We start from the raw sequence: 12848 nt of genomic DNA on the forward strand, positions 1-12848 counted from the left end.
CCCTGGCATTTTAGGGGCCCTAAACCGCGAGGAGTAGTCTAGAAAACAAATGCCTCAAAATGACTGTTAAGGGGTATAAGCATCTGCAAATTTTGATGACAGGTGGTCTATGAGGGGGCAAATTTTGTGGAACCGGTCATAAGCAGGGTGGCCTCTTAGATGACAGGATGTATTGGGCCTGTTCTGATGGATAGGAGTGCTAGGGGGGTGACAGGAGGTGATTGATGGGTGTCTCAGGGGGCGGTTAGAGGGGAAAATAGATGCAATCAATGCACTGGGGAGGTGATCGGAAGGGGGTCTGAGGGGGATCTGAGGGTTTGGCCGAGTGATCAGGAGCCCACACGGGGCAAATTAGGGCCTGATCTGATGGGTAGGTGTGCTAGGGGGTGACAGGAGGTGATTGATGGGTGTCTCAAGGTGTGATTAGAGGGGGGAAATAGATGCAAGCAATGCACTGGCGAGGTGATCAGGGCTGGGGTCTGAGGGCGTTCTGAGGTGTGGGCGGGTGATTGGGTGCCCTAGGGGCAGATTAGGGTCTAATCTGATGGGTAACAGTGACAGGTGGTGATAGGGGGTGATTGATGGGTGATTAGTGGGTGTTTAGAGGAGAGAAGAGATGTAAACACTGCACTTGGGAGGTGATCTGATGTCGGACCTGCGGGCGATCTATTGGTGTGGGTGGGTGATCAGATTGCCCGCAAGGGGCAGGTTAGGGGCTGATTGATGGGTGGCAGTGCCAGGGGGTGATTGATGGGTGGCAGTGACAGGGGGTGATTGATGGGTGATTGACAGGTGATCAGTGGGTTATTACAGGGAATAACAGATGTAAATATTGCACTGGCGAATTGATAAGGGGGGGTCTGAGGGCAATCTGAGCGTGTGGGCGGGTGATTGGGTGCCCGCAAGGGGCAGATTAGGGTCTAATCTGATGGGTAACAGTGACAGGTGGTGATAGGGGGTGATTGATGGGTAATTAGTGGGTGTTTAGAGGAGAGAAGAGATGTAAACACTGCATTTGGGAGGTGATCTGATGTCGGATCTGCGGGCGATCTATTGGTGTGGGTGGGTGATCAGATTGCCCGCAAGGGGCAGGTTAGGGGCTGATTGATGGGTGGCAGTGACAGGGGGTGATTGACGGGTGATTGACAGGTGATTGACAGGTGATCAGGGAGGATAGATGCATACAGTACACGGGGGGGGGGGGGGTCTGGGGAGAATCTGAGGGGTGGGGGGTGATCAGGAGGGAGTAGGGGGCAGATTAGGGACTAAAAAAAAAAATAGCGTTGACAGATAGTGACAGGGAGTGATTGATGGGTGATTAGGGGGGTGATTGGGTGCAAACAGTGGTCTGGGGGGTGGGCAGGGGGGGGGGTCTGAGGGGTGCTGTGGGCGATCAGGGGGCAGGGGGGGGGGAATCAGTGTGCTTGGGTGCAGACTAGGGTGGCTGCAGCCTGCCCTGGTGGTCCCTCGGACACTGGGACCACCAGGGCAGGAGGCAGCCAGTATAATAGGCTTTGTATACATTACAAAGCCTATTATACACTTTCCGTGCGGCGATCGGGCAGCTAGTAACCCGCTGGCGCTTCCGAACTGCCGGCGGGTTACAGCGAGCGGTGGGCGGAGCCAGTCCCTGGCGGCTGATCGCGTCACAAATGACGCGATCGCCGCATAGCCACTCCCGCAGCCGCCCCCGCCGATGGGCGTATTGTGGTCGTTTGGGCCCGGACTTTGCCGCCGCCCATCGGCTGGGGGCGGTCGTTAAGTGGTTAAATCAACTACAGTACTTGTGGCCCACTAAAATGTGTGTCTCTAGTACATAGGAGGTAAATAATTGAATTGCATTTAACGGAGAACAATTATTCTTATTAAATCTTTCCCTTAATGCTTTTTGTTTTTCAGCTTGTATGCATCAGGTTATGTGACCAATATTTTCTAAGTCACAAAAAGATAATATTTAACCTCTCTACTTCTCATATCGTAATTTAGAACTTGGTCTACCGCCAATTTAAAATTAATGAAGGAGAAACAGATTTGCTAGCAAATTACTATCTAGAAAGGAAAATGCTCCAAGAGTTACTGACCTATCATTTGGTTTATGTGTATATTGGACTTTGCAAAAAGTATTTCACATCACTCACAGTGTAAACAAGTAGAGGGAGGAGGGGAGCATGTATTAAACATACAAACTAGGGGTTGTAAAGTATGTACTAAACAAATTCAAACGCATATCAGCAGTTCACATAAGAGTCAGCAAATACACAAACTCCAAATGTCACAGCAATTACCCCAGTTATCGGAATAATAGATTTATAGAGCAGTGAAAAGAATGACCCTCAACCCCTGACACAATGCATGCACAGTCATTTCATATCCATATATTGATTTATTAATATAATTTAATAGATTACATCTGATTTCACAAAGTCATGTGGCTGGAGTGCAAAGGAATTTAACAAAGAATATACCTCCACTTACAGGTTAGATAATGTGAGTAGGAGTTAAACAACCAGTCAGGCTCAGGTAACAGGTTTTCCACATGCAATTGAACTAGAAGAAGCTTGTTGCTGGATCAAACTAAGATTTCTGTTTGAATAGCTAGGAAAGCCTTGTTCTCTAAACCCTGATCGGGATATTGATAGAAAACAAATTAAAAACGAATATTTCAGAAGCACATGTACTTCTGAAAAGATTTATTATATTTTTGGTAAGAACCTCTGGAAATTAGATGGAATGTGAATTTTCAGGGGGATAACTCTACGAGGAGATGTTAAAGTACGACAGGTAGTGAGCAGGTTATTTTCAAGAGTTCATATCTAAACTCGCTGGATTTCAAACAACTTCACATCAGTATCATACCAAATTGGAGGGTCCATGTTCCTGCAAATGACAAAGAAAAATTATCAATGTAAAAATACCTAAAAGGTAAAGTAATAATTTTAGCTTTACTTACGGTCCGATACGACTAATGGAAAACATCCTCATCACCTGAAGCTTCTTCCACCCCCTATAAGGTCTATCTGCTTCAGGTCTGAAGTTCCGCTGTCACCTCTGTAAGATCGCCAACCCCCGACTGGCTCACGGTCTTGCACATGTGCATCACGGTTCGGGCTTCTGTGGCTTGGAGCATTCTGGATTTGTGCAATTCACAAAGACTTGAACTGCGCAAGTGCAGAACGCTCTAGGCCACGAAAGCGTGATAATAAGAGCCCAGCGGCACACCGATGCAGAAGCCCATGAGCAATTTTACAGAGGGGACAGCAGCAGCCTGGGGAACAGCAGAGCTTCAACACTGGATCAGATAGACTTCTAGTGGCTGGAAGAAGCCCCACAGAAATAAAGCTCAACTTTTTTTTTTTACTTCAGCTATCCATTAAAGCGGTATTACACTGACATAATATTCAACAAAAATGTGTTTTCCTACTTTTTATAACCCATTCAGTTATCAGATTTGCTTTTGTGCACAAGCATCATTCATTTAGAAATTACAAGTTCCTAAAGTAAATTTTTTTTGCTCTGAAAGCTGCCATTACATTACATTTACAGCTACAGTATTTATATATTGTAATGTACGCAGTGAATTTTTCTGAGCGGTCTGCTGATCACGCTAAGGTGGCCATACACTGGTCGATTTGCCATCAGATTCGACCAACCAATTTTGGCCTGGAATTGATCACATAGTCGATCAGGCCTGCACTTGGCGGCACAGATTTTCAACCAATTGGATAATAATAATCAAACTGTTTGATCAATTGGTCGCCAAAGTCGCCTGATGTATGGGCACCAAAGTCCTATGTTTACCTGTTTGAATGCTCTTCTGATTAAAATAAAAATAAAAATGTGGTAGTATATTATATGCTGTAAATAAACTTTTAGAGCAAAATAAAAATGCTGTGTTTCATACCGCTTTAAACAGTAAACCATAAATTATGTCAACATTAAAAGGGAATTTGTAGGGATGGTTACATTTGTATTTATTAGACATAGTACTGAAAATATATAGCCTGTTTAGCAATGCATTTGAAAGTGAATTTACAATTTTTATCACAGCAAAAATGGGTGTGTATTGCATGCCTGTACTTGTTAATCAATTAATCATTATGCAACAACTAATACTGTACCTTAAACACTGCTAATATCTACTGTGAAACGTCAACAAATAATTTTATTACAAGCTGGTGTCATCGCTGCACGGCACAGCGCACGCCATCTCGGATTACACAATTGGATCAATTAAATTGTACCAATCAATCTGCATGATTGGGCTAATCAGATTGGACCAGTCACATTGAATGATTGGACCAATCACATTGCATGATTGACCAATCAGACGGAACTAATTGTACTGCATACTTGGACCAATCCAGGAGGACCAGTCAAACTGCAAGATTGGACCAATCAGATCAAACCAGTTGAACTGCACGACGGACCAATCAGATGGGACCAACTGAATTGCATGATTGGACCAAACAAATTGAATGATTGGACCAATCATATTGGGTAAATTGAATTGCTTGATTGGAACAACTTGATTGGGTCAATCACATTGCACAATTTGACCAATTGGATTGGGTTAATCTAATTTTGCCCCAGTCCCCCTGTGACCAACTATGCTAAGTCTGTAGAACCTGCCATTAAAAGTCTATGAATGGCTGCAGTGATCCCAAGGTGGGAGTGATATGGAGGCTGCCATATTTATTACCTCTTAAACAATACCAGTTACCTGGCAGCCCTGCTGATCTGCTTGGCTTCAGTAGTGTCTGCATTAAACCAGAAACAAGCATGCAGCTAATCAGTCAGACAATATTGTCAGAAACTCCAGATCTGTTGCTTGCTTGTTCAGGGTCTATGGCTGAAAGTATTAGAGGCAGAGGATCAGCAGGGCTGCCAAGCAACTGGTATTGCTTAAAAGAAAATAAATATGGCAGCCTCAATATCCCTCTCACCTCGGGTTCCCTTTAAGAACTATGACCCATATACAATTCACTTTTTTCTGAATTTTCCTCCTAGGAGTGTGTAAGTGGCTGAAAGAGAACAAAAAGCCTCCTTCCTAAAATGCTATGAAGAACAGAAGTTTGACTTCTTAAAACAGAAAGGATTTGCAATTATTCAGGTAGGAGTGAGCTCTGAGGTGTCTCACAGTGCATCGCTACTGAATATGCAAATCATCTCTGTTGTCCCTCGCTGGGCAACCGGTAACTCTGGGTGTTTCAAGTCCTACCCCATAGAGCCATGTTAATCCAAGCCATGCACTAAGGAGGATCGACCAATCTGAAATAGTGTTTGCATGATGGATTAGTTTGACTCTAACATTAACAAACTGACATCGCATTCCAGCGGTTCTGGAAGTGTGTTTAGCTATCGAGGACAACAAAGAGATGATCTGCATATTCAGCAGTGATGCACTGTGGGACACCTCAGAGCTTGCTTCAACCTGAATAAATTGGAAATACCTTGTTTTAACCTCTTCCCGACCACCTAACGAAGAATGGCTGTGGGACAGCGCCTCGGTCATTCCTCCGCTTCATCTCCCGAGGAACGAGATTTGACAGGAGCTCGCACGAACGCTCGCTCCAGTCACTCTCTGTGCAGCACATCCCAGCCAACCACCAGCCAACGATCGGCGCTGGCAGGCTGTTTACTTTATTAAGCATCAATTAAATTATTTATATAGCGCTGACATCTTACACAGTGCTGTACAGAGTATATTGTCTTGTCACTAACTGTCCCTCGGAGGGGCTCACAATCTAATCCCTTCCATAGTCCTATGTGCATATATGTATTGAGTATATATATATATATATATATATATATATATATATATATATATATATATATATATATATATATATATCTATATCTATATCTATATCTATATCTATATATATATATAAATATAATGTCTTGGGCCATTTTTTGGGGGGTGGGGGGGAGGAATGGGAATACAATTTTTTTTCTTTTTTACAAAAATTTCCTTTAACATAATACAAATTCAAAATAGCAGCAGCAATCCAATACTAGTGTTGGGCGAACAGTGTTCGCCACTGTTCGGGTTCTGCAGAACATCACCCTGTTCGGGTGATGTTCGAGTTCGGCCGAACACCTGACGGTGCTCGGCCAAACCGTTCGGCCACATGGCCGAACTAAGAGCGCATGGCCGAACGTTCCCCGAACGTTCGGCTAGCGCTGTGATTGGCCGAACGGGTCACGTGGTTCGGGCCCGAACGCGCTCTGATTGGCCGAACGGTCACGTGGTTCGGGTAAATAAATACCCGAACCACGTCATATCTCCGCCATTTGTCTGTGGGTTTAGCTTTGGGTAGGCAGGCAGGGTAGTTCGCTCTCCAGCCACGCTAGCCAGGGTCCCCCCCCAGTCATTGTGTGTCGCTGCTGGGAACAGTAGTACACCGCTCGCTCAGCCACACTATATATATAGCATTGTTTACTGCCACTGTGTACCTCGCTCAGCCACGCTATATATAGCATTGTGTTTTCTGACACTCTGTGTACACGGCTTAGCCTGGCTATATAGCATTGTGTGTACTGCCACTGTGCACCTCGCTCAGCCATGCTATATATAGCATTGTGTTTTCTGACACTCTGTGGACACGGCTTAGCCTGACTATATAGCATTGTGTGTACTGCCACTGTGTACCTCGCTCAGCCACGCTATATATAGCATTGTGTTTACTGCCACTCTGTGTACACAGCTCAGCCAGACTACATAGCATTGTGTGTACTGCCACTGTGCACCTCGCTCAGCCACGCTATATATAGCATTGTGTTTTCTGACACTCTGTGTACACGGCTTAGCCTGGCTATATAGCATTGTGTGTACTGCCACTGTGCACCTCGCTCAGCCACGCTATATATAGCATTGTGTTTTCTGACACTCTGTGGACACGGCTTAGCCTGACTATATAGCATTGTGTGTACTGCCACTGTGTACCTCGCTCAGCCACGCTATATATAGCATTGTGTTTACTGCCACTCTGTGTACACAGCTCAGCCAGACTACATAGCATTGTGTGTACTGCCACTGTGCACCTCGCTCAGCCACGCTATATATAGCATTGTGTTTTCTGACACACTGTGTACACGGCTTAGCCTGACTATATAGCATTGTGTGTACTGCCACTGTGCACCTCGCTCAGCCACGCTATATATAGCATTGTGTTTACTGCCACTCTGTGTTCACCGCTCAGCCAGACTATATACCATTGTTTACTGACACTCTGTGTACACCGCTCAGCCAGACTATATACCATTGTTTACTGACACTCTGTGTACACCGCTCAGCCAGACTATATACCATTGTTTACTGACACTGTGTGTACACGGCTCAGCCAGACTATATAGCATTGTGTGTACTGCCACTCTGTGTACACCGCTCAGCCAGACTTTATAGCATTGTGTGTACTGCCACTCTGTGTACACCACTCAGCCAGACTATATACCATTGTTTACTGCCACTCTGTGTACACCGCTCAGCCAGACTATATACCATTGTTTACTGACACTCTGTGTACACCGCTCAGCCAGACTATATACCATTGTTTACTGACACTGTGTGTACACCGCTCAGCCAGACTACATACCATTGTGTGTACTGCCACTGTGCACCTCGCTCAGCCACGCTATATATAGCATTGTGTTTTCTGACACTCTGTGTACACGGCTTAGCCTGGCTATATAGCATTGTGTGTACTGCCACTGTGCACCTCGCTCAGCCACGCTATATATAGCATTGTGTTTTCTGACACTCTGTGGACACGGCTTAGCCTGACTATATAGCATTGTGTGTACTGCCACTGTGTACCTCGCTCAGCCACGCTATATATAGCATTGTGTTTACTGCCACTCTGTGTACACAGCTCAGCCAGACTACATAGCATTGTGTGTACTGCCACTGTGCACCTCGCTCAGCCACGCTATATATAGCATTGTGTTTTCTGACACACTGTGTATACGGCTTAGCCTGACTATATAGCATTGTGTGTACTGCCACTGTGCACCTCGCTCAGCCACGCTATATATAGCATTGTGTTTACTGCCACTCTGTGTTCACCGCTCAGCCAGACTATATACCATTGTTTACTGCCACTCTGTGTACACCGCTCAGCCAGACTATATACCATTGTTTACTGACACTCTGTGTACACCGCTCAGCCAGACTATATACCATTGTTTACTGACACTGTGTGTACACCGCTCAGCCAGACTATATAGCATTGTGTGTACTGCCACTGTGTACCTCGCTCAGCCATGCTATATATAGCATTGTTTACTGACACTCTGTGTACACGGCTCAGCCAGACTATATAGCATTGTGTGTACTGCCACTCTGTGTACACCGCTCAGCCAGACTTTATAGCATTGTGTGTACTGCCACTCTGTGTACACCGCTCAGCCAGACTATATAGCATTGTGTTTACTTCCACTCTGTGTCTGCTGGGCCTGGGAACAGTAGTACACCGCTCACCTGCCACTGTATAGCATTGTGCTCTGTGTCGCTGCTGGGAATAGTGGTACACCGCTCATCCGCCACTGTATAGCATTGTGCTCTGTGTCGCTGCTGGGAATAGTGGTACTGTATAGCATTTCTGTACTGCCACTGTACTGCTGCCAGTCAGCGTGTACTGTAAGGATAAGTGAAATGAGGAAGAAATCCGGTGAAAGAGGAAGGGGCAAGGGAAGAGGTGTTTCCCCTGACGGTTCACGTACATGCCACAGGGGAGCACCCAAGAAAACCCACTCAATACCGCCCATGTTGTCCAGGACAACAACCCTCACAGATCCAAAAGAACAGGACCAGATAATTACTTGGATGACCATACCATCAAAAGATAGAGCAAACAATAAATTTCCATATCCATGGAATGTATAGCACAATATCAAACAAGAAAAGTATCCATGGTAATCAAAATCAGGCAACCACTGACTTCATGTGAAAAAAGATATATAATTTTATTAGACGTATCCAAGAATATTAAAAACAAGAACATGTCTCCAGCTGTGCTGGGAGGGGAAGTATAAATAATCAAATAGTAAATGAATAATCACCAGGCAAAAATGGGTGAGGAAATGTATAACAAATCACATATATATGCAATAATGAACTAAACAGCACCTGCTCCTCAACATACCAGTCCTCAACATATACATATCATGGCTGTTAGTAAGATAAGAAATAACCACCTCACCGTTTCTGATTGCACTGACCCTCACAGCCCGCCGGAGACAAGAGACCTCACATGTATCGCACCTCCTACGGTGCTTCTTCGGAGATAAAAGGGGTAAAAATGGTCCGTCTTAAATATACACTGTAGGCCGCCGAACGCTGCAGGAGGCGTGGCCACACCCCCTATGCGTCACTCCGCTACGCGACCTCGCGGTCGCATAGGCTGAGCGGCGCACACCCGATGATGCTGTATGCGGAGGGTCAATGCATAGATCGGCTGAGGCAAAATAATTAATAAATAATTCCACACAAAGTGGGAGAGTGGCTACCAACAAATTAGAATCATTATTATATACAAATATAATTGGTAATTGTGGATGCACGTTGAAATATAAATAAACATATATCCCATAAAGCGCCATCATGTGGCCGAAATTCATATATACAACAATCTGAGTCTGAAACAGTCATAATAATAGAACAATAGTGACATCTGGTGGTCATTGTACACAAATGCAGACGATACTAAATACATGTGTTAAAATACCCATAAAGGGAAAACTTAGGTGTGTTCAAACAGTGAATAAATAATTAAAGTGCAAATGCTACAAAACATTAAAAATTGACATATATAAAACACTAATTAATAAAGTGTCTTGAGCTTTGATTTGATTGAAGATCCTTAAAGATATCGATACCAATGTAGATTAAGTGCCAAGTGCAGTCTATGATAAAGAAATCCTAGGGACTATAGATAGGACAAACATCAATTAGTTCCCAAATAATTTTAGGACATGCTAACGTGTGTGACTAATAATGCAAATCCAAGTGAGAACTAGCTGCCAATTGAATCCACAAAATGTGCCAAACAGACTCCAATAGTCAGTACTTACCTACCGACATATCAGAGAAAACGTAAAAAGTGCAAAAAGATGTCAGTACTCACTTCTGACAAATAAGAGTGCAGTGCAAATAAAGTGACATGTGCATGAAACGTACTTGTGTCGCACCCACGGACGACACAAGACCAATGTTATAGTGAAAGAACTATAGAAAGCAACCAATAACTCCATTGAAAGTGCCTCATTCCCATCCACCATCATGTAACCTAAACCAATTCCCTGTTATAAAAAATCTTATAAAAAAAGATACTCACTAGTAAGAACTCTATTATCTGTGTAAACATGTGTGTACATACACACACCTATTGAGGATGTAATAGTGTCTTGATTCACCAATCCAATGGAAGACAGACAGTGTCATAAAATATGAATATTACACCTATAAATGATAAAAAACAACACAGCTGGAGACATGTTCTTGTTTTTAATATTCTTGGATACGTCTAATAAAATTATATATCTTTTTTCACATGAAGTCAGTGGTTGCCTGATTTTGATTACCATGGGTAATTACTTGGATGACCTCTCAAGCGTCCAGCAGTGGGTTAAGCAGCACCAGCACATCACGCACGAGGTCCGAGTCCTCAGCCAGTTACAAGGAGCCAGTGGGCACAAAGCTGACACAACCGGCAGCAACACCACGCACACAACTGCCAGATAACCAGTCCGATGAATTACCTCAGGACACAATGCGGTATTCGCAGGAGCTATTCCCAGCCCAACAAACTTCCACCTTTCAAAGGTCAATGGAGGAACAGCCAGAAATGTTGTGCCCGGATTCACAACCATTAACTGTGGGAAATGCACCGCGGACTGAAATACAAGGCGAGTCCGAGGAGGACTCGGAAACCCAAATCCCAGAGCAAGTTGGGCAGGAGGGGTTGCAATTGCAGGAGGTCGGCCGACAAGATCTGGAAGACGACGTTGGAGTGAGCTGCGCAGAGGCTGTTCTGGGGAGCTCTACTCCACGGCGGCGGCCCCCCACAATGACATATGACGAGTTTGAGGAGATGGAAGAGGAGGGTATAGACAATGTGGACAGAGACCCAGATTTTGTTTGTGAACGAGAACATCGCCGTCGTAGCAGCAGCACAGATGAGTCTGTTGAAGAACCCACTGCTGCACGAGTTCGCCTTGTGCCACAAGGTAGGCGGCGCGCAATTTCAGGCACCACAAGCGTGGAAGTTCAAGTGAGAGGCAAAAGAGGAGCAAACAGAAATCGCCAGCAAGGAGGCAGGTGTTCCAAAGTCTGGGCTTTCTTTGAAGACTGCACTGAGGATGTTACCATGGCGATTTGCAAGGTGTGCAAGACCCGCCTGAGCAGGGGGAAAAGTATTAACAACCTCTCCACCACCAGCATGAGCCGCCACATGCTATCCAAACATCCCACTCTGTGGGCAAACGCGGCAGGGAAGGGTACCAGCAACACTGCCTCCCTTGGGTTCACCAGACTCACCACCAGACCCGCCTCAGCAGCAGCAGTAGCCCAGCCATTGCGTGGTTCACAACATTCACAAACATCAGACGACGCTGACACTGTCACTTTCCGGAGTAGTGCTCTTGAGGTCTCCCAGTGTTCATCAAACACAACAACCAACAGCCCTTCCGTGTGCAGCGCTACGGTTCAGTTGTCTGTGTCGGAGATGTTTGAGCGCAAGAGGAAATTGCCAGCAAATGACCCCCGGGCCGTGGCAGTAACAGCCAGCATAGCCAAGCTTCTGGCCTGCGAAATGCTGCCATATCGAGTGGTGGAGACAAACAGCTTCAAGGGCATGATGTCAGTGGCCATCCCACGTTACGTGGTTCCCAGCCGCTACCACTTTGCGCGCTCTGCAGTGCCTGAGTTGCATGAGCACGTGGTCAGCAAAATAACCCGAAGCTTGAAGAATGCCGTTGCCTGCAAGGTTCACCTCACCACTGACACTTGGACGAGTGCGTTCGGACAGGGTCGATACATCTCCCTTACCGCGCACTGGGTGAACCTTGTGGAGCCTGGCAGCGATTCCTCACCTCCTACGGCGCGGGTGTTGCCCACGCCGCAAACAGCTGCACCGCCGTCCCTCCCACTGGATAACAACAGCAGCACCTACCTCTCTGACTCCTTCTCCTCCAACGCATCTCAAAGCTGTACCTCATCCGGAAACGCTAACCCAGCAGCAGTAGGATCGTGGAAGCAGTGCAGCACAGCTGCTGGCATGCGTCAGCAAGCGTTGCTGAAGCTGATCTGCCTTGGGGATAAGCAGCACACAGGGGAGGAAATTTGGAAGGGAATAAAGGAACAGACGGATTTGTGGCTGGCACCGCTGGACTTGAAACCGGGCATGGTTGTGTGTGATAATAGGAGTAATCTCATTCGCGCTTTAAGGTTGGCTAAGCTGACACACATCCCTTGCCTGGCGCACGTGATGAACCTAGTAGTTCAGCGGTTCCTGAGGACATACCCAGGCGTGGCCGATCTTCTGTTGAAGGTGCGTCGAGTGGCCAAACATTGTAGAAATTCCAGTACTGCTTCGGGGGCACTCGCCAAGATGCAGGAGCGCTTCAATCTCCCCCACCATCGCTTGCTGTGTGATGTCCCCACGCGCTGGAATTCTACGCTGCACATGCTAGCACGCTTTTGTGAGCAGAAGAGTGCAGTGGTCCAGTACATGACGGCGCAGTACCGAGGCGCATCCGGACAGCTGCCAAGCTTCTGTGGATCCGATTGGGCCAACATGTTGGACCTCTGCCAAGTCCTCCAAAATTTTGAGCAATCCACGTTGCTTGTG

General features: G+C 45.9%; 1 protein-coding gene across 1 annotated transcript in view; it reads right to left on the minus strand.

Moving 5' to 3' along the window:
• Positions 1-2363: 2363 nt before the first annotated feature.
• HID1 (HID1 domain containing) overlaps positions 2364-12848 on the minus strand; it is a 192758-nt gene continuing 182273 nt past the window's right edge. Inside the window, exon 19 of the mRNA XM_068263955.1 lies at positions 2364-2877. Within this exon, the coding sequence (XP_068120056.1) occupies positions 2814-2877 (64 nt within the window). The 3' untranslated portion in view covers positions 2364-2813. The remainder of the gene's footprint in view (positions 2878-12848) is intronic.

The sequence above is a fragment of the Hyperolius riggenbachi genome, chromosome 12, assembly GCF_040937935.1.
Source record: "Hyperolius riggenbachi isolate aHypRig1 chromosome 12, aHypRig1.pri, whole genome shotgun sequence".
Classification (NCBI taxonomy): domain Eukaryota; kingdom Metazoa; phylum Chordata; class Amphibia; order Anura; family Hyperoliidae; genus Hyperolius; species Hyperolius riggenbachi.